Source organism: Gadus morhua, chromosome 17 (genome assembly GCF_902167405.1).
Source record: "Gadus morhua chromosome 17, gadMor3.0, whole genome shotgun sequence".
Lineage (NCBI taxonomy): Eukaryota > Metazoa > Chordata > Actinopteri > Gadiformes > Gadidae > Gadus > Gadus morhua.
This window is the reverse complement of record NC_044064.1, coordinates 5,610,646-5,632,138: the sequence shown is the minus strand read 5'-3', so window position 1 is coordinate 5,632,138 and position 21,493 is coordinate 5,610,646. Positions and strand designations below refer to the sequence as shown.

Below are 21,493 nucleotides of genomic sequence, written 5' to 3'. Positions count from 1 at the left end.
CCAAGGTAAAGATATGTGTCAAGCCCATTGACTCAAGAATCTGGAGTTCTATCAGAGAGTCCAGACATTGGGTAGTGTTCAGCCTTTGCCCTAGTGGAACATCACTAAGCTGATCCCAAATTGAAGCTATCAAGTCTTCAATAATCATGGACAAGACTGGCAACTGCTTGACCTCTACCACCTTGTAATCGTCTCTGACTACCATAAGAGTACCTAAGGCCTTGATTACATTTTTCTTGAACAGCTCCAATATCGAGAGTTTTTTCCTCATGTGCTTTTCAAATCTGGTGGCACTGGGCTTGGGGGTTCTGGTGGCTAGGTTTGAGAAGGTCAGCGTGGCTTCTATCTGTTTCTGGTAGAACTGAATGGACATGTGAGCATCATCCAAATCAGCCAGTGCTTGATTCATGCAGCTTTCGTCCTGCCTTTGGTTTCTTTGGGATAAAACCACCATTGCACGGTTGTACAGTGCAATGGCAGCCCAGGCACCATCTTCTTCTATGGCCCTGGTGTACATGACAATGCTTTCCTCAGGCTTGCCAGCCTCCCGCAGGTCATTGCCAAACCCTGTGTAATGGTGAAGGTTTGAGGAGGGTGAATGTCTCGATGCAACCTTTGCCCACGCCGCTTTCATGTCTGCTTCCATCCTGCTGGTCAAGTCTTGAATAGATTTGTCCTTGTCGAAGTGCATGAGTAACCACAGACCCCAGGTTTCGTTCAGGGAGTCAACCGCCGACTTTGGCGGTTTGTTTGAATAGCTTTTGTAGAACTCATCCAAGATGACCAGATACCTTCCGAACAGATTATCTTTTTTATTCAGCTCCTCAATGTCATGCTTCACATAACGGGAGAGACTGTCTTCCGCAGACACATCTCTGGCTTTTTTAGCAGCAGTCAATCTTGAGGCATGGCTTTCAGGTGAAACCTGCGGAAACCCCAGAGAGATGGAACAACATGGTGCACTTGTTGAGGGAAAATCGAGACAAACAACCAGCTGGGCACACCCAGGAGAACCTTGTCTAGCAGTGCGTCCGAATGCCTGTTGTTCGACACGCCCATTTGGGGTCAGAAAGGTCTGTACTACAAACAAACCGCCAGCCTTGTTGACCTGCTCAGATATTGTAAGGTCAGTCCCACGACCTGCAAGGTTAGTGGCTATAATGACATCTCCAGCTTCAAGCTTCTTTTGAAAGATTGCTTAATTGTCGCAGTTGTTGTTAATGTATAGCCCTTTTTGGGAAATGTCATCACTGAGAGCATTGTAAACCGCCTTTGCTTTGTTGATTGTCTCACAGATTACCAACACAGCTCTTTCGGCTCGAAATGGAGTAGGACTGATTTGCACTGTAACAACTTTGCAGACCTCCTTGAGCCACTCGTTGTCATCCTTGACTACCAAACCTTGAACTTCAAACAGTTTCCTCCGTTTGAACGAAGGTATGTCACAAGTCTTGACCCCGTTGTAGAGTCTCCGAAACACCGCTCTTTCTGATTGGTTACCGAGCGTTCCGGTGACTCCATATATCTGAGTACTGTACTTTTGAAATAAACAATAGTTTGACATGAAGTTTGTGATGACTGTCATGTTGCTAATTTTGGTCCAATGTCCATTTCGAGGAACTGCTGAAGCCCATCTGACAATTTCATATAGCTCTCAACCACACCTGTGTACCTATAGTCAACAGGCACTACCCTCCCTTGCTCAACAATATAATCTTCGTCAATTGACAGTGTTTGGGCTATGAATGCATGATTTATCCATGACTTCAGTTTGGACTTCACCAGCTGGGCAAGGAATCTAGGAAGTTGGCAAACGGTGGCGCCATCAGTCACTGCACATTTTTCGAACTGCATGAAACCTTTCACTGTTTCTTCTACTGCACTTATCGGTGACTCTCCATCGTTATATATGTAACGACAGATGGCGCCTTTGATATGCAGCAACGGCACCTGGAATCTTTCACTGTTGTCAACTGGGGATCTAGGGTTCAGCTCCTCAAGCGCTCCGGCATCATTTTGTACATGCAGGACAAAGCGATTGGTTGAGTATTTCATCTCCACTGACTGAAAAAACTCAGCCATTTGGGTGGCGGTAACATGACAATTTTCCTTAATTTTTGTTCCAAGAAGAATTGGACAGTTTTTAATGTCAGGTACGGTACCTTGTAAAAGGATCCCTGCGTCTTCTGCCATTTGAAGGACAGTAAACTTGTCGACACCCTCCCTCCGGTTGAGGTTTTCAAGCACAATGTCTTGGAAAAGGCATTCAGGACCCACTGTGGTTTGGGAGTTAATCCTATCGTATCGGTTCACGGTGTACCATATCAATGCCAGGAGGGGGTTGAGATGCTGCAAAGCAGGCATTTCGCTACTCAAGTAAACCGTGTGGCAAGCCCTATCCAGCATTAAAGAGTCTGCTTCGTCAATGATTGCGCATTGGAATCGCCTTTCCCCGCGTATATGCATGCGCTGGAATTGCTGCCTCAGCACGTCCCCAGCAAACTGGTCAGTCGATCCATAAACCACCTGGCACTGGTAACACTTCTTTAAAGCCGCATCATCTCTGGATGTACTTGTGTTGCAATCGACACTGATTCCCATGTTTTCATAAAATGTCTTCCAATCAATACAGTCTCTCTCTGCCAGAACCCGGGAGCTGGACATGATGTCCACAGTCTCGCCCTTCTTGGCACGAAACGCAGCAAACATTGCCACGATGCAGGACTTTCCCTCGCCTGTGCCTACTTGAATCAACCAACCGGTTTCAGAGAGGGCCATCAGCACCCAGCTCACCATTTGAGTCAATCTGGGTAGGTATCTTTTGGCTTTTTTCACTCCAAGACAAAGCTGGTACAATGTCCTTTTCAAGCCTTGAAGTTCAGACTCTCCATCGGGGGATTTAAGGCTGTGAAAGACTGACAAGACAGTATCTTTCACCTTAGATAGAAGGTCTTCGTCTATATGATTTAACTGTTGCTGTCGGATTTCTTCTAGAATCTCTGTGAGTTCTTTGTCTTTGTCCCTGCTTATGATGTCCAGGAGGGTTTCATAAGGTTTAGTTGGATCCTTCACTAACTGTCTAGCCGTCTGTCCATCTGGAAGTACCAAAGTCGGAGAGATGTAATGGATTTCTAAAGAATGCAAGACTTTTATTATCCGTGATAAATTGGTCGGCGACGATTCAAACCGCACATGAAGAGCGCACAACAGCTCATCGAGTTCCGCACGGCACCAGTTGCAATTTTTGCCGAGACTTTGGAGTTTTTTGATAAGAAGCCTCTCGTCATTGTCCAGTTGATTCGAGGCCAACCCATTTTGGATCCGGAGATCACTGTTGATGTTGGCAGCCATCTTACTCGCTACAGAGAAGGAAGAAATGTCAACACTTCAACACTGTCAACAACCACAATGCACCTAAAGCTGTGCCGCTTCATATTTCAACATTCTCAAATTATAATTCCTATTGATTTGATCTCAATGTAATAAAGGTAATAATATAGAATGTTCAAAACAGGTTTTTCTCAAATACAGAAACATTAAAAGGATGCAATAGTTCATTCATTCAGAGATTTGTTTTGCCATATTTAAAAAGTGTGTGTTTCCATCATTTTACTGTGTTTATTACTAACAATAAACTCATAACTTAAACGTAGCCCTAAGCTAAAACATTGTGGTGTTTACAAATTAGTCATCAACGTGGTGGAGTCATCATGACATGCAGCTATGAATATCGGTGTTAGGACTAACATTCAGTTTTACCAACTATTCTTATATTTCAAAATTAGGTTGCGTGAGGTGTACTTACCTGGTGGTGCGAGGCGTGGATAAACTTAAAGAGAAACAGAGCTGTTCACTTTATATGAGCTCCTGCTCTAATGGGTGGGGTCCAAGTTTCTGTTGTCATTTCTTGTAAATGCAACCAGTTCATTTCTTTTGATGGACCTTCGTCACATGAACTTTAACTTTCAGACAAGCTTTGTTTAGTTTTATCCGACCATCTGAGAAGGTGAGATTGCCCTCTTTCGCTTTCTTTCTGAATGCTTTGTAATTTTCCACCAGTACATTACTGAAAAAAGTGTGCATTGTTTATACAAAAAGGTTTCTTAATATTCGGTATCTTATAGCATTTTGAGTGTATGAGAATTTAGTTTTTACATGACACTTAATACAAATCATATCATAAATTAATTAGTTTCTGTTTGTATAATATAAAAATATCTATAAAATGTTGTGTTTTTAGTAGTTTTATGAGGGATTTTATTAGTTTAACGTAGCATAGGATTGACAATATGATTATATCCACCCCTGTATCTACTCATCAGAAGCTATTTACAGTGAGTCAATACAGAAACATGTAATTAATGAGCAGGTATACCTGCTCATTATTCACTCTCTAACTCCTATAGGAGTTAGAGAGTGAATACGGAACATGTAATTAATGAGCGGGTAGGGATTGGACATTGAATACTCAGTGAATAATAACACACATAGGCTTATTACTTATTGTAGTGTATTGTATTTTTTGTAACATTAATTGATTCAGACAGTCTCAATGAGTTTATTTACCTCTTTTGAAAGACAGACTTAACAGCCACACGAATGAAAAACAACACAATGACATACAAACAAATGAAATTAACATATACAATGAAATATGCATGACACTAAGATTATACAACAACCGGAAAACAACCTTTGTTGCAAAAAATAGCACATATCCTCCATTGCTCGGCATCAAGGCTTTGATTTAGGTTTCAACCTTGCCAGAGAAACCTTCTCCCGCTGGCGGAGTTGGCCTTGGTGGATCCAGGATGTGGGCCTGTATCACCTCCAGCGTCGTCCTGTGGCACAGCAGGGAGAGCTCTTGGTCATGACACGGATTGGCCATGTCGTCCTCTGTTTCACATCTCCTGGACCAGGTTTGGTAGTTGTGGTGGGCTGTGGTTGGCAAAGGCCCAATCCCATTTCTACCCCTTACCCCTTCCCCTTCCCCCTTCCCCTTACCCCTTACCCCTTCAAAACAAGGGGGAGGGGTAAGGGGATTGGGCCTTACTCTTTGACGTCCTATCATCTGTATCCTTTGTTTGAAATGAATAAACTGGACAATGAGCGCACTAGGAGGGGTTGCATGTGTCTCAGGAGGTAGAGCGGGTGGGCTGCTATCCGGAGGGTTGCTAGTCCGAAACCCCCGGCTCCTTCTTGCTTGAGTGTCAAAGTGTCCCTGAGCGAGACACCTCGCCCTAACTGCCCCACGACGAGCTGGCAGTCGCCTTGCGTGGTGAACCCCGCGTGTGCATGAATGGGCGAATGTTGGGCAATATTGTAAAAGGCGCCGTGAGTGGCCGCTGGTTAGAAAAGCGTTGCATGAATGTAGTCCATTTACTGAGAAAAGAGCAGGAATGGGCAGGAGGAAACAGAGACAACGCAGGGCACACCTGGGCAGCTCGCAGGTTCCTCTTCCCCTATGACATGGATTCCAGAGATATTTATCAGGATTTTTTTGGCAGCAGGAACAAGTGACAAAACCCACGGACACAGACACAGCCTTCTTATAATGACGTCGGACTCCCCGTCCACATCCCCCGCGGCCCGGCCCCGGTTTCACCCCCCCTTTCTGGTGGACCGCAGAGAACGTTCTGGTTCCAGGACAGCGGCGGACCCCACCAGTGCAGACTGCCCAGGGGGTTGTGAGTATTGCTGCTGAATGTGGTCGCAGAGATGGGAGGGTTTGGGGTCTTTCTGTTTTGTGTCTGCTTTGTGTGGTTTGAGATGCATAGGATGGATGATTGGATGGTGAACCTGTGGTCTGTTTTGAGTTGTGGATGTTTTGCTGACAATTTGCTCTCCTTGGGAGAATACATCGATTAGAGTAACTGAATGATTAAATCCCTGACGGACTGACGGACCAAATCATGTGCTTCAGTTAAGTTCAGTGTAGTCCTCATTCCAGATTGACTGCACCCTTTTCAGTGTTGGCAGGGTTACAAAGAAATTACTTTCTTTTGGAGTATGAGGTTCATTTGGTGTTTTCGACTATAAAAGGTCACATTCTTCTTCAAAATAAAAGTTGTCGTATTTAAAAGTTGTACTTAAATGGGCAATTGCAGACACTTATTTATCATTTCATACAAACAACCGTGCAATCATAACTGTATTATATTCTATGTGAATAAATACTTAAAATTAGCATAGCCGTGCAATTATCAATGCTCAATTTCTGTATTCCTTCCTGTGGCAATGAAAACAATGTGCTTTCCCATATAATAATACTACCACTCATACTATGTAGTGATATTACTGATCAATTTTATCAGACTGGACTCTGCCTTGGTTAGGTGAGACTTTACTTTGAAGGACGCCTGTTCAGGAAGTCAAGTCGTCTTAACTGTGTTCACACTGCAATGTTGTGATCATGTCAGCTCATAAATACAGTCGTGGTCCATTTTTTATTTAAAAATAATAAAATAATATGAATATGCGTTGAAAGGCCGTGTTGGTAAGCCAAAGGTCTCCGATCAAACGTCATCACGGGGCCGCATACCAGCCGATCGGAGGGAGCAGGCGCGACCGGTTGGGCTGCATGGTGAAGCCTTGAAGGAGCTGAACAAGATAAACAGTCCCACGACACGTGAACCCTTGCCAATCACCAATCACTGTCGATCACTGCTTTGCATCTGAGACGCGGGGAAGTCTGGCTTTAGATCGCTCTGAATGAAGACTAGTATTGGACGGGAGACGCAATCATGGTCAGTACGCTTTGAGGGTATTCTGGATGTTCGTCTGGAACTGAACGTGGACACGTGTGTGTGTGTGTGTGTGTGTGTGTGTGTGTGCGTGTGTGTAGGGCTAGTATGTGTATGTGTTTGTAGACCTGCTGTGTGAGTGTGTAGGCCTGCAATCAGAGTGTGTAGGCCTACTGCTAGAAACGTTTTGGATGGATAGAGACGAGTGATGTGAGCGATGGTTTGCTTGTGTCGTTTTTTTGTGCTGGAGGCAGTTCGATGTGTTGATTGCTTTATATTTATTGTCTTCCCCCCCTAATTATATCTGGAGAACAAGGAAGCAGTCACCCTCACACGGTTCACGGATCGGACCAAGATATCTCATGCAGTTAAGCGAACGGTGAGACTTATGTACACTCACACACGCACACGCACACACACACGAAATTGTTAATTAAAAATCTATATTGCTGGGTTGGCCTTAAATTGGACAGCCCAAAACATTGTGTCGGAACTCTCTCATTGAAATTTAACGCTGTGTTTTGATTGTCAAAACATATTGTGCAGGCCATGCCAATAGATTCCATGTGACACACCTGTCCCAAGTAGATGACTAAGCATGTAGATGACTAGGCACAATGCGGGTAACTTATCCAAATATGGATATGTAAGCTGATAAACACAAAGCTGTCATATTATTTATAATGAAATTATTCCATTTCTTAGTCTTAAGTTGGATTCTGTTTTGTACTGTTTTACTCAAGTGTGTGTGTGTGTGTGTGTGTGTGTGTGTGTGTGTGTGTGTGTGTGTGTGTGTGTGTGTGTGTGTTTACAGGGTAGCATCAGGCTACATGGGATGCTATCACGGGCCTCCGTGAGGGTGAGTTACCTACAGTTCCTTCTCCGAGCGTTGCATGCTGCTGGCAGAGCTGAACCCCTTCCTCCGTCCTCTAACACTCCTTTCTCTGGAGACCTAACGGTGCATAAGTGATGGTACGAGCAACGTTTATCGTGTGATGACCCCTACTCCCTCCGTGTCGTGTCTTCAGGGGCCCAGTGGCCAAAAGCCCCCCACGGCGGGTCTTCAGGCGGCCTCGTCCTCTCTCCCTGAAGGAGCATTCCCGCTCTGCGCTCCTCCAACGGCGCTCCAGGCATCCCCTGGGGAGGCCTCCGCTACGCCTCCCGACTCCTCCCTGACCCAGCCTCCCCTGAGCTCGACCTCTGACCTGGGTCGATTCCGGAGCCCGTCCGATCTCTCCAGCCTGGATCGATCATCCGCCCGGCCCCTGTCGTCACAGAACGCGGCGGCGGCGGCGGTTGACAGCGTGTCATCGATGAACCAGGCGTTCTCTGACCCGACGTGGTCGCCCCAGCTCACAGAGCCGTCCGGCGGGTACGACGCGTCCCCCGCCCCCGCGGCGGGAGACGGGCTCAGCCGCTCCGTGGCGGAAGGCGACGGATCCGTTGTCAAAAAGGCGGACGTGTTCCCGTGGTTCCCCTTTGACGAGAACACCCTCGACCCGTTCAGAACCCCGCCGGGCACCCAAGAGGTCCAGGCTCCGGAGCGCGCGGGCCCCTTCCTCCTTTCTCCGGAGCAGCAGGAGAACATCTTCCAGGAGAACATCTTCCAATCCCGGCCCAAGGAAGGAGACAAACTATTCCGGACCCCTCTCCCGGAGAAGGAGACCGGTTTGTTCCAGACGCCGCTCCCGAACGGAGCCCTCGTCTACAGAGATCCCTTCTCTGCCGACAACGACCTGTTCAGTTTCTCAGATCACCCGCCGAGTGAGGCGCTGTCGCTCTCGACCAACGGGATCCAGCGTTCTCCCGACGGGGACCCGTTCTTCCAGCGAGGGCCTATGGAAGCACAGGGGTCTGTCGTACTCCCCGCCCCCTTGTCGCAGTCCGCAAACCGACCTTCCGACAGTCCTAATTGGTCGGTTTTCGTCAACACCAGCAGCGCTTCCAGCTCCGCCCCCGCCGACGACACCGTCACGGCCCCACGCGCCGCGCTTTCCCCCAACCTTTCCGACGCGGCGGACATTTTCTCTCCCGCCGTCGATCCCGGGACGGGCGTGGCTCCGCCGTCCCGCCCTCCAACGCCGGCCCGCCCCGACGTACCGCCGGCTGTGACGCTGACCACCCCTACGGGATCGAATCGTGGTATACTCCAACCCACGCCCTTCGCTCTGGCCCTGGCTTCCATGGCAACGGCGCAACCGTCCCCGACGCCGTCGGTGAGTGTCCGTCTGCCGGTCTGCCGTTGGTAGAGGACAGGGACGCAACCGTGGTCAATTATTATTCGATTTGGTGTCGGTGTAGTGACTTGTAGATGTAAATAATGGCAAAGGGCCATGAAACTGAAGTGAGCAGCGCTCAGTGTTGTTTAAAACTTGTGCTTTGTCATTTCAACAGACAAGAATTTGTTAGAATCACCTGAAACAGGAATGCTACCAAATATTTTCATTTAAAAAGCTTTAGGCATATGGCTGACATTTTTCATTATTTTGTTTTTACAGTTACCAACAATTATTATCGACGCTTTATCTGGATGGACAGTATTTCCACAGCAGTATTCAGTTGTAGAACGCGACCGTACTCAATAGATTGAGTTTGGGTCTCGTCGTTGTCCCCGGGAGGGTGGGGTTGATCAGGGTTCCTGAAGGAGGGGGGGGTTCTTTCTCACCCCAATCTCCTCTCCGCCCTGCAGGGCAGCGCCTTCAGCAGACCTCCGAAGCCTGTGCCGCGTGTCAGACCCCAGCGGCCCGCGGGCCTGGTACTCCGGCCAACAGCGAGTCCGGTACGGTCGACTCAAATATTAAGGCCGTTCTCTAGCATGAGTCGCTGATGGCGCTCCTTTTGAAGTCCACCGCTGACGGTGTTGGTTTGTGTTGTTGTTGTTGTTGTTGTTGTTTATTTCAGGCTAGGCAACATGCTTCTCCAGCGCCCGGCAAGACTCCACCGAAGACACCACCCAAAGCTCCACCCAGACCGACCCTACCAGCCACCCTCAGGTTCTCCCCTAGCTCACCCTTAACTCCAGAACCCTTAACTCCAGAACCCTTAACTCCAGAACCCTTAACTTCAGAACCCTTAATTCTAGAACCCTTAACACTCAAGCCAGCACTAGCCCCCGGCCTCGCCCTCAGCCCCATCGCCCCCTCAAACCCCTTCACCACCCACGGACCGACCCCCACCCTCAGCCCCACCCTCACCCCCATCACAGCCTCGAACCCAGAACCCTGGATGGTCCAGAAACCCACCCTCACCCCCACCCCGACCTCCACGTCAACCCCAAACACTCAACTCTCAGAGCCACACCCCTTGCCCTCGGCCACCCCAAGACTGAACACCACCACCTCCGCCCCACTGACCCACGTCACGGCTCCAACGCCACCCCCCAAGCCGGTTCCTCGCCTCAAACAAGCTGCAGAGGTAAAGATCACAGGGCAATTCAATTAAATGTCATTATATTTAATGTGGTTCATTACATGTACAAGCATATCATTTGATAAAGGTGTATTTAATTATGTATCGTCTGTGTTTTAATGACTATGTTGGACATCATGATCTTGGTGTCTGGAATATCTCCGATGGGTTGCAGTGAATATCTCTGGTGGGGTACAGTGGAGGTCTCTGGTGGGGTACAGTGGAGGTCTCTGGTGGGGTACAGTGAGGGTCTCTGTGGGGTACAGTGGAGGTCTCTGGTGGGGTACAGTGAGGGTCTCTGTGGGGTACAGTGGAGGTCTCTGGTGGGGTACAGTGGAGGTCTCTGTGGGGTACAGTGGAGGTCTCTGGTGGGGTACAGTGAGGGTCTCTGTGGGGTACAGTGAGGGTCTCTGTGGGGTACAGTGAGGGTCTCTGGTGGGGTACAGTGGAGGTCTCTGTGGGGTACAGTGGAGGTCTCTGGTGGGGTACAGTGAGGGTCTCTGTGGGGTACAGTGAGGGTCTCTGTGGGGTACAGTGAGGGTCTCTGGTGGGGTACAGTGAGGGTCTCTGGTGGGGTACAGTGAAGGTCTCTGTGGGGTACAGTGGAGGTCTCTGTGGGGTACAGTGAAGGTCTCTGGTGGGGTACAGTGGAGGTCTCTGGTGGGGTACAGTGGAGGTCTCTGTGGGGTACAGTGGAGGTCTCTGATGGGGTACAGTGAGGGTCTCTGGTGGGTACAGTGGAGGCCCCTGATGGGGTACAGTGATCTCATTGTTAAGGTGGACAGTGGATAGACTGGTGTGTCTGCTTTGTTTTCCAGAAGGATCCCCCTGAAGAGGACGTCGTCTATCTGGACATCGTGCTCAACGGCCAGGTCGGTTGCTGCTGCTTTGATTTAAAATGTTTTCTCTTGTTGGTGTACATTGCTGATCGTTTACTGACCCTCATTAATCCTTCCCGTATCTCCACACCCTAGGAGAGATGTGTTGAAGACTGGCCCGAGGACAGTCCTCAGCTGGACCCCGAATTCAAACCGGTCAGACTCCACTTACTACGTTCATTGTGTGATTGTAGTCTTTTTGTTATTTTTATCCTCCGTATTGGAATGATCCCCTCCCATCCAGTAAGACTCCCGCTTGTTAGTATTACCCTGCTGTTATTCTTTTTGTTTGTTGCTTCAATTTGTAAAGGTGCTTTACAAACGAAGTGTATTATAATATTTGAATAGTGTTTAAAATAATTAAATTGATGTTGGAGCGGGTCCCCAGTAGATATAGCTAGATCATCCTATGTGTGTAATTTGATCCCCATGTCGCCATCTCCCTCTAGTCTGGAACCTTCCGGCTGCGCAGAGAATCAATGAGGGTGAGCCCACTACTGCTCAAGGGCAGAGTTCGATTGGATGTTAATAAGCGACAAACCAAATAATAATAAAAAAAAGATCTTCATGAATGGCAGGACAATAACACTGAGGTGGTTAATCCAACAGGTGAACGGTCTCTCTGATGGAGATGGCTACAGCCCTCTGGACAATCCTGAGAAGGTGCTCGCTCGCTCACTCACTCACTCGCTCACTCACTCACTCACTCGCTCGCTCAGCTTCCATCCACTGTCCCTGCATGTTTTCCGATTCGCGTAACACCTCATCACACTGACGTAGGCGGAGAAGAGATCACAAACGCGTCGTTTTTTTTCTTGTTCAATTCATGTCAACTTTATTCGTATTGCGCCTCATCACAGTAGACCGTACCCACTAACCAGAGGTCAAGGGAAAAAACATACCCCAGATTTTAATAGCAACGGGGGGGAAGGAATGGGAACGGAGCTCGAGAACAAAGCTTTAACGTTTGTCTCCTTTCTTTTTAACAGAAAAGAGGAAGAAAATTCATAACGTCAACTTTCCTCAAAGGCTCGCTCAAGGTGTGTGTGTGTGTGTGTGTGTGTGTGTGTGTGTGTGTGTGTGTGTGTGTGTGTGTGTGTGTGTGTGTGTGTGTGTGTGTGTGTGTGTGTGTGTGTGTGTGTGTGTGTGTGTGTGTGTGTGTGTGTGTCTGTGTGTGTGTGTGTGTGTGTGTGTGTGTCCTTCCCCCCCCGCCCCCGTTAATGACAATGTTTTGTTACCAGGATAAATATCGGAATGTGTCAAACGACGGCAAAGGTGAAACGCTTCTCAGGGCGTCAAAGGTGAAACATGAATAAACAACACAAATGCACAACTATCTCTAGATTTATTATTTTTTATAAAAAACATTTCTGTTTTATTTAATGTTTTCATCTTTCAGCGTGACAAAGAAGACAAAGATGACATCAGCGACTATTCCTTCTCCAAGAGTTCAATGGTGAGTGCTGTTTAATAACAGTGCTGCTTGGCCACCATAATGATCTTTTTCCAGTATTAATTTTCCTCCATGTTGATTTCCAGGAGGCTTTTCCAGAAACTAGCCTTTACGAAGACGAGATGGAAGAGGAAATGGACCACAAGCCGGTTAGTGTTTAAAAAAATAAATTAAATTCTCAACTATAACAAAATGTTTGTTTGAAGTTTGATCATCAATAATGTATCTCTGTGTTTATCTCCTTTTGTCTCTCTATCTCTCCCCCTCTGTCTCTCTCTCTCTCTCTCTCCAGAAGAGTAAGGCCAAGCTTCGGCTTGGCACCTTTCTCCGCAAGGGTTCCGAGGCGTCTGTCCTCCACAGCAAGGCAGACGGCGACCAGGTGAATGCCAGCCAATGGGACGACAGCCGCTGGTGCCAGGAAACGCAGGTAAGCTAAGCTAACGCAAGGTGTTTAAGCGAGTGAGTCAGAGTTCAAATGGCCAACGTTCAAAATTAAAATGTGACGTCTCTCTGCGATTGCGTTCTTCTTTAACAAAAAATATTTTTTTCTGATAATTTGCGATTGGTAGTCAATATAAATTTGCAGGTCGTGTGGAAGTTCAGTTCTGTTGAATGTACTTAACATATTTTAAACCTTTTTTTAAAACTAATTTAAAATCAGATCACAGTAGGTCGGTCATTGTGTTCACAAGTTATTTACAAAAGTATATCTACATCCTTAATATGGGGTTATGATATCAGGGTCATATCAATACGATCCTATAATGAAACTCATTTCTTTCTTCTTCCTTGGTAGGATGAGGACGTGCAAAGGCTGAAGGTTCAGAAGAGCGACTCCGTAGCGCGGCGATGGTCTGAGGTGAGCTGATGGAATTACTGATACACATGTTGTGTACTGTGCTCCACTACAGTCATAGATATTGATTTACATGTTATATATATATATATATATATATATATATATATATATATATATATATATATATATATATATATATATATATATATATATATATATACCACTCTCCCCTGGCCTACACTGTCACAACAATTAAATGAAAAACTTTCACTGTAGTAGATGGATTATGTCGTGTTCTGTGTAACATTGTGTGTGTGTGTGTGTGTGTGTGTGTGTGTGTGTGTTCGGTCATTTTTAGGGTATGCTCCTGGATGATGAAGAAGAGGGTATGAAGAAGGGGACGAGCGACGGTGACATTGTATGTTGTTTCATCTATATCTGGTTAATGGTATAGCTTGTTTAATTGGATGATTATACTTTACAATACACAGGGATTAGGCATGAAGGGCTTGGTGTTATAATTAGCTAACAAGCTTAGGTGAGGAATGGAGGCGCGGTCCGCTAGTGCGCTTGGCATGTAGACGAAAGGTCTAGTAGTCGTAGGTTCAAATCCAGCCCTTGGTTCTTTGTCGTGGTTTTTCCTCCCTGGTTCCCGTCCCTGCACCAGTGTGGCCATAAAGGTTGCTCCAAAATAAACAAAAAAGGTGTTTCAAAAATGTTTCGAAAGCCTAAACCACGAAAACAAACCTAAGAGACAGTGAACTCAAATCTCAGTGTTGGAGTTCCAGCTGAAACAGTGGATTCACTGGCTCTCTAAGGGCGCCATCCACTAGTGCCAGGGAATCGCCGTATTGAGTTCTCTTTTGTGTGATTAATTCCAGCCAATCAAATAGCTTGAATAGCGCTCATCTTAGCCGAATTCTTTAAGTCATCTTGATGCCAACCATTTTAGGTAGTTTTGAACTCCGATGAATGCTAAAATGTTTGACATATCTGCACAATTGTAAAATTCCTCTTGTCTCGCAGAAGAAAGAAAAGAAAAACAAATTGGAAATCAAGTTTGTTCCTCGGAGGGGTTTCGCCATCAGCAGAGTGGCGGTAAAGGACTCTGTCTAAATCAGAATTTAATTTATTCTTCCTTAATTGTGCTTTGTGATGTTAACGATCAGTTGTAATTGATGTGTTTCCTGTAGAAAGAGGAGGAATCGAAAGGGGCTTCCGGCTACTCGCCCAAAAGAGGCTCTAAGGTGTGTGTGTGTGTGTGTGTGTGTGTGTGTGTGTGTGTGTGTGTGTGTGTGTGTGTGTGTGTGTGTGTGTGTGTGTGTGTGTGTGTGTGTGTGTGTGTGTGTGTGTGTGTGTGTGTGTGTGTGTGTGTGTGTGTGTGGTACTGTACTTTGCATTCAGATGTCATCGTTTCTCTCGACCACTGCATTCACACTACAGTTTTCTCTAGGTTCATGCACATTGCCTTAATCATTTGAATACTTCTCTTAGGGCTATGTGTTCGAGGACCTGAACACTGCAAATATCTACACTCCTCAGTCTACTGGCAAAGTACTTTTACTTCATATTCCATTTGTTTTCAATTTAATTACTCCCCTGGATAAAATAAAATGTGTATATTTCTTTCCCAAAATATTTTTCTTTATTGATATTGTTAATTGGCAACTGTGTGCTCAACTGTAATTGTAAATGACCAAGGATACGTTGGTGTTTGACTCCCAGTCTAAAGGTGCCGGGTTCGATGCCCAGTGTCCACAACCAAGCACTAGTGCGATGCCCAACACTTAGAGGATTGATGAGATGTATCGTATCATCAGATGCCACTCCAGACACCGCCTGGTAAGGCCGGTACTTGATGGTACTTGTACTCTTGTGCACTAGGCAGCGTTCCTGGAAGAGGATTACTACGGTTCCAACGTTCTGGCGGGACTCAACGGAGACGACTTCCACCACGACATGAAGGACTGCAGACCGGTAAGAACCGGACACTTGTCCATTTTGTTCTGCAGAACGCGTTTTACGTTACCTACGTTGTTGTGTTTATTTGACTCATTGTGTGTTTTTTATTTTGTTTCCATCCCATTATCGACAGAAAACCCAAGTGTCTAAATATCCGCTCGTGAAGCGCCGAAGCTCCAAGGTAACGAGACGTCCCATGTTGATGATGTCATCGCTCATCTACATCATGACCTAATATGGCAATACCCGCACGCTCCCGCAGTAGCTTTTAAAAGTGGGCATCACATCGGCGCCTCTCTAAACACATCATAAACATTAATTTCTTGTATTTCCGTTTGTTGCTTTTAGGAGGACATGCTGGAGGAGTGCAGCCCTTATCGCCCAGAAGGGTTCTCTGAGAAGTGGGAGGATGGAGAGGAGGAGGAACTGGATTACGCCAAACAGGTACACTTGTCGGTCAACCCTTGCCTGGACGACAAAGAACAGGCTGCAGGTTCACCGCTTTTGTGTGTTTAAAACCAGAGCTCTCGGTTTAAAGGTGACATGTTATACCACCAGGTGCGAGTGTGATTGGCCGTTACAAGCCGTTTTGAAAATCTGCTTCTTCTGATGCCACAAGCGGGCGTGCACACCAAGATGTGTGCTGGGTAGATCAGCCCGCTTTGATGTCAGAAGAGGCAGAATTTCAAAACGGCTTCTAACGGCTAATCACACTCACACCTGGTGGTCGAATATGTGGCCTTCAGCCATGGTTGCTCGTTCTTGCATCTTAGATCGATTTGAAGCAGTGTTACTCATCAACGGCATACATCGTGCTGGTGATGTGGTTTAGGGAGAACACAGAGGCTTGTATGTAGTGACTGACTGAACCACAAGTTCTTATCAGGACTAGACAAGCTAGAACAACGCTTTATCTGTGTTATTGTCCTAATCTTGTCATTGGAATATAAAATCAATATATTATTTTATCGATCCTGCAGGGGAGAAAACGTATGTTATCTCAGTCAAATTATGATTTTTATAAAACCTGTTTTGTTTTTTTTTCTACAGAAAAATCCCAAACACAAAAGTCATAAACAGAAGCCGTCCCAGAAGAAGATGTTCCCCAACGGATCCCCCATGGTACCTCAGTCCAGTCCCACAGCTTGGATTAAAGCTTGAAGTAGATGATATTTCTGTATATTAGGACGGATCATTCAGGTGGATGTGAGACGTTTGGGTGTTGTGTTCCTTGGTAGGGCTCCTTCCTGGAGGACGAAGACTACCAACAGGGTGAAGGGGGTCCCCCCAGCCCTTGGGGGCCGTACGAGGAGGAGGAGGAGAACGAGATGGACCTCTCAAAACCCGTACTGAATTTCTTCGTAACGCCAAATATAACGAATATTTCCGTTTTGGTTTATATTGCTGTTATGTTTTTTTTACCTTTTTTTTTTTTTTTCTCTCCACTTTCTTTAGCATAAGAGGTTGCCCAAACCAAAAGGGATTAAGAAGCACAAAGCAAAGGTAAGTCAAAGTGCCTAAAGTCAGAAGTAATTCAAGTAAAGTGCAGGCAAAGCGCTTGACGGTTGCCACGGGTAGTTCTTTAGTATTTCCAATGTGTCACTTGGTTTTTAATTCTCTTCTCACCTTTCTATTTGTCCTCGGGTGTCCATCCAGAGTGGGACCCTGGATGTGGACCCCCCAGGAGCCACCTCTAGTGACTACTTCCAGTCCGAGGCTGCCGCGGTACGGACCACCACACGCATGTTTTAGAAGCTTCTACCAGTCAGGGTTTAGCACCCCGATAATCTGCGTGACTTCAAAGCGTTCAAAATCAAATCTAAAAACGTCTAACTTCTAAAACCTTAAATTCCGGAGAGCCGATCTTTAATATTCAACTTAAGCTTCCCTTCTGTAGACCTTTTTAAACATTTTTATGAAATGCACGTCAAATCTAAAATCACATGAGGACATCAGTCACATGGAGGTAGAAGGTGGAGCTGGAAAATCCCTGTACTGCAGAATAAAAAAAAAGTGTGTTGTGTGAACACGGAAGACCTTTTAATATGCGACAGAAAAGGCATTCCTGCCTCAGTTGATAGTGTGCCAGTTGTCTTTGTTTGCCGCATCATTAAGATCATTCAGGTATGCTTTATCACGCCCCGAGATACATACTTAGCCCTCATGTGACAGGCGGGTGATACCATAAGTGTTTCTTATTAGTCATCTTTTGTTGCCATTCATTTGAGTAAAGTCACTTTTATTCTGAAGGCCTTCGACGTGATCGGGTTTTCAAATTGTGGTTGTTGGTTGTTTAACGAGACAACATGGCCTCTTGGTGTCATTGTGTGTTACTCTCTCATTTTGAATTTGATCATCTCAATGATTATTTTGAAATAAAAGTCACTCTATCACACTCTCACACTCTCACTCTAACACTCTCTCTATCTCACTCTCTCTCCAGGCGGAGTGGTTGTCCGCCCAGAGGGACGAGCGTGCTATGGCTGGGCTGGAGAAGGGGGAGGACGATGGGGTGAGTGCGGCTTCCATCCCCCTGTCGATGCTGCTGGTTAGTCTGGGATCCAGTGGTCCTACTGTGTTACAGCAGAACCTCTGCACCAGCGGTCCAACATAGTTTTAATAAGTGTATTTCTGCAGTTACCCGTCTGCACGATGTTGATCTGAAACCCTTACAGGCACTACTTTACAATTCCTCCTGTTGCGTTAAAGATTGTAGCCCCCAGCAACATGATCGGTTGAAACAAATCCTGTGTGTGTGTGTGTGTGTGTGTGTGTGTGTGTGTGTGTGTGTGTGTGTGTGTGTGTGTGTGTGTGTGTGTGTGTGTGTGTGTGTGTGTGTGTGTGTGTGTGTGTGTGTGTGTGTGTGTGAGCACATGACCAGCGTGTGAATAGCTCTGTCGTCATGGTATCACGAGGAAGAGCTGCAGGTGACTGGTGGTTGTACTGGTTTTGGTTTGTGTATGTTACAGGACACCGACAGTCTGATGGAGTGGTGGAACACAGTGGAGCGTGAGTGATGCACACCCCTGCGAACACGCACGTCCCCTGTTTTTATTCAATGTTTGAACGCGTGTGGTATGCTTGTACCCTAATGCTTGTGGTGTGTTTGTATTCTTAGTTTGTACCCTAATGCTTGTGGTATGTTTGTACCCTATGAGGTGTGGTGTGTTTGTATTCTTAGTTTGTACCCTAATGCTTGTGGTATGTTTGTACCCTAATGCTTGTGGTATGTTTGTACCCTATGAGGTGTGGTGTGTTTGTATTGTTAGTTTGTACCCTATTGTGTGTGTGGTATGTTCATAATTGTATGCGTCTACTGAATGCGTCTACAACCTGTTTGTGTGTTTAGAATGGGACGAGGTGCCTTCAGACGATGAGGACCTCGACATGAAGGAAGACGAGACAAAGTAGGACCAAATCCAAAAATGATTTGGCAATCCCCTTTCCATCTAGCGTTCGTCTGTCGCTGTGGTTTAAGATGATGAATAAATATACAAATTGTGAACACAGTTTGGGCGGGGGGAAAAAAAAACACACACACACACACACACACACACACACACACACACACACACACACACACACACACACACACACACACACACACACACACACACACACACACACACACACACACACACACACACAGTAGAAATGTACACCCAAACTAATCGGTAACAGTATTGACAGTATTAAAAAAAAAAAAAACATGCATTGCGCCGCTACGGCCCTAACCCCCTCCCCCCCCCAGGTCGTTCACCGCCCTGGCGCACAAGGTGCACCGCGGCCTCAGCGTGTTCGACAAGGTGTTCACGGAGCGCGCCGAGCTGCTCTGGCAGTACATCATCGCGCTGCACGCCGTCACGGACGACATCAGCAGCTTCCACCGCAAGGCCAAGATCGCCAGCATCACGGGCGGCACCACCACGGCCGTGGGGGGCGTGGCCGCCATCGCCGGCCTGGCGCTGATCCCCGTGACCTTCGGCGCCTCGCTGCTGCTCACGGCCGTGGGCGTGGGCGTGGTGGCGGCCGGCGGCATCACCTCGGCCTCCGCCTCCATCTCGGACAACGTCAACAACATGCACGACCGCAAGAAGGTGGGCGTGCGAGTACCGCTACAGACGCACTCGTTTGCGGTCTTGGTCTTGGTTGTGTTCAAATTAATTGGAACCGATCCAAATCCTGTCCAGAGGTTCAAAGAACGACGTGTTGGACAAGCCGCCCCCTTCAACAACAAATACCAAACAATATGTCTGATCACCTGATGGAAAATGGTTTGGTGTGGTGGGTCATTTCCTTGGTTAACCTATTTATTGATTGTCTGTCTGTCTGTCTCTCTGTGGGTCTCTGTCTCTCTGTGTGTGGGTCTCTCTCCGTCTGTCTCTCCATCTGTCTGTGTCTCTCTCTGTCTCTCATCTGTCTGTGGGTCTCTCTCTGTGTCTCTCTGTCTCTGTCTCTGTGTCTCTCCATCTCTGTGTCTCTCTCTCTGTGTCTCTGTCTCCCTCTCTCCGTCTCTGTGTCTCTCTCTCTGTGTCTCTGTCTCCCTCTCTCTGTCTATGTCTCCCTCTCTCTGTGTCTTTGTCTGTGTCTCTCTGTCTCTGTCTCTGTCTCTCTCTCTCTCTCTCTGTCTCTGTCTCTGTCTCTCTCTCTCTCTCTCTGTCTCTGTCTCTCTCTCTCTGTCTGTGTCTCTGTCTCCCTCTCTCAGTCTCTGTGTGTCTCTCTCTCTGTGTCTCTCTGTGTCTGTCTCCCTCTCTCTCTCTCTCTCTCTCTGTCTGTGTCTCTGTCTCTCTCTCTGTCTCTGTCTCCCTCTCTCTATGTCTCTCCCTCTCTCTGTCTCTGTCTCCCTCCCCCCCCCCAGCTGGAGGTGCTCCTGAAGGCCTACGAGGCCCTCCTGCTGGACCTGGGCCGGGTGCTGCGCTTCGTGGGCCAGGGGCTGTACCGTCTGCGGGGCCACCCCCTGCTGCGGGCGGGGAACCAGCACTACGCCGCCGCCTGGGAGGTGCGGCGGGCGGTGCAGACCATCGGCCAGGCGGACGAGCCCGTGGCGCGCGCCCAGGCGCTGGCCGAGGACTCGGTGGCGGCCCTGCGGGGGCTCTTCCAGGGCATGGACAAGTACTTTGTGAAGGACTCGCGGGAGCTGAAGCGCGGCGCCAAGGCGGAGCTGGTGACGGAGGTGCGCGGGGTGGTGGGGCAGCTCAACGACGGCCTGGTGGAGCTCAGCGCCATCAGGCAGGAGCTGCAGGACGCCACCGGCGGGGTGTGATTGGTCGTGTTCCCCCCCCCCCCCCCCTTCCCTACCACACCACCACCACCCTACCCCCACCACCACCACCACCATCAACCACTACCACAACCACCCCTAACCCCATACCCCTTCCACCGCCACCCTCCTCCTCCTCCCGGTTCATGTGCAGGCTGCTGTCTGGTAATAGTTAGACCGGCAGCGCCCTCTACTGGCTACGCTGAGGTATGACACCACCCCGTCCTACTCTTAAGTATATGCAGAGACGCACTGGGCGCAGTACCTGTTGTTCCTGTAGGGATCTGATTATTGTCGGAGGTTTACGTATATGGGGTGTAATTGAGTACAGTTGATCAGAGGAATGCCGGCGTGTGACTCAAATCGGGCGTTGGGGAATATCTACGGGGCCAAACCCTTATCTGGCTTGGCTGGTTCTGAAATTGGCCCCATTTAGTTAGGGTTAGGTTACTATAGTTCGTAGGCTACAATATGTTGCTGGGAAACCAACAAAGGGCAATGCCCGAAGTTCCTTGCAAACCATGATTATAACCTTTTTAGAAAGTTACTAAAAGAACATGTAATCACCCATTGTCTGGAAGGAATATGATTTATTTATAGTACACTGGGTTCAGTTCCGCTTATTGTTTTACGGTGCCACTTATAGCTTATGTTTATTTATGTCCAAGTTCTATTTTTGGGGTTGGAGTTTTATCATTTACACAGTTGTTTTGCACACGACGCTTTCACTTTATAATTATAAAATAGTATTCTTTAACACGGGTGATGCTGTCTATATTTTCTATGGGCGATGTGTGGTTTTATAATCTAAATCAACGTCTTTCTTTATACCCAGCAACTCTATTTGTAAAAATAATTAATTATGTAATAAAGTGACGTTTTACAAAATGTAAAGTTGTGTATTATGAATATATAAGGTAACGTATCAGTTCCTGAGTGACACTCCTTTCGGGTAAACAAAGGCTATGGACTTCATAGGAATGCTAAGCC

General features: G+C 47.2%; 1 protein-coding gene across 2 annotated transcripts; it reads left to right on the top strand.

Annotated features, from left to right (window-relative positions):
• Positions 1 to 6,484: 6,484 nt before the first annotated feature.
• On the top strand, positions 6,485 to 21,397 carry si:cabz01007807.1 (uncharacterized). Of its 2 annotated transcripts, none has more exons than XM_030338035.1 (32): positions 6,485 to 6,746; positions 7,054 to 7,122; positions 7,558 to 7,602; positions 7,772 to 8,959; positions 9,433 to 9,522; positions 9,645 to 10,157; positions 10,970 to 11,023; positions 11,126 to 11,185; positions 11,479 to 11,514; positions 11,639 to 11,692; positions 12,019 to 12,069; positions 12,271 to 12,330; positions 12,429 to 12,485; positions 12,569 to 12,631; positions 12,778 to 12,909; positions 13,279 to 13,341; positions 13,640 to 13,699; positions 14,308 to 14,379; positions 14,475 to 14,528; positions 14,776 to 14,835; positions 15,166 to 15,258; positions 15,377 to 15,424; positions 15,592 to 15,687; positions 16,294 to 16,365; positions 16,482 to 16,589; positions 16,699 to 16,746; positions 16,900 to 16,968; positions 17,687 to 17,755; positions 18,213 to 18,252; positions 18,593 to 18,650; positions 18,995 to 19,340; positions 20,102 to 21,397. In XM_030338035.1, the coding sequence occupies exons 1-32, from the start codon at positions 6,744 to 6,746 to the stop codon at positions 20,504 to 20,506; spliced, it is 4,236 nt and encodes a 1,411-aa protein (XP_030193895.1). In that variant the 5' UTR covers positions 6,485 to 6,743; the 3' UTR covers positions 20,507 to 21,397. The 2 variants fall into 2 exon arrangements, with proteins under 2 accessions (XP_030193895.1, XP_030193894.1); XM_030338034.1 differs by having other exon boundaries at positions 6,487 to 6,746; positions 12,775 to 12,909.
• The last annotated feature ends 96 nt before the right edge of the window (positions 21,398 to 21,493 follow it).

Coding starts and splice junctions, on each gene's coding strand:
- si:cabz01007807.1 (XM_030338034.1), top strand. Junction 11,515..11,638: donor TGCGCAGAGAATCAATGAGG/GTGAGCCCACTA, acceptor TTAATCCAACAG/GTGAACGGTCTCTCTGATGG. Junction 16,747..16,899: donor TTAAGAAGCACAAAGCAAAG/GTAAGTCAAAGT, acceptor GTGTCCATCCAG/AGTGGGACCCTGGATGTGGA.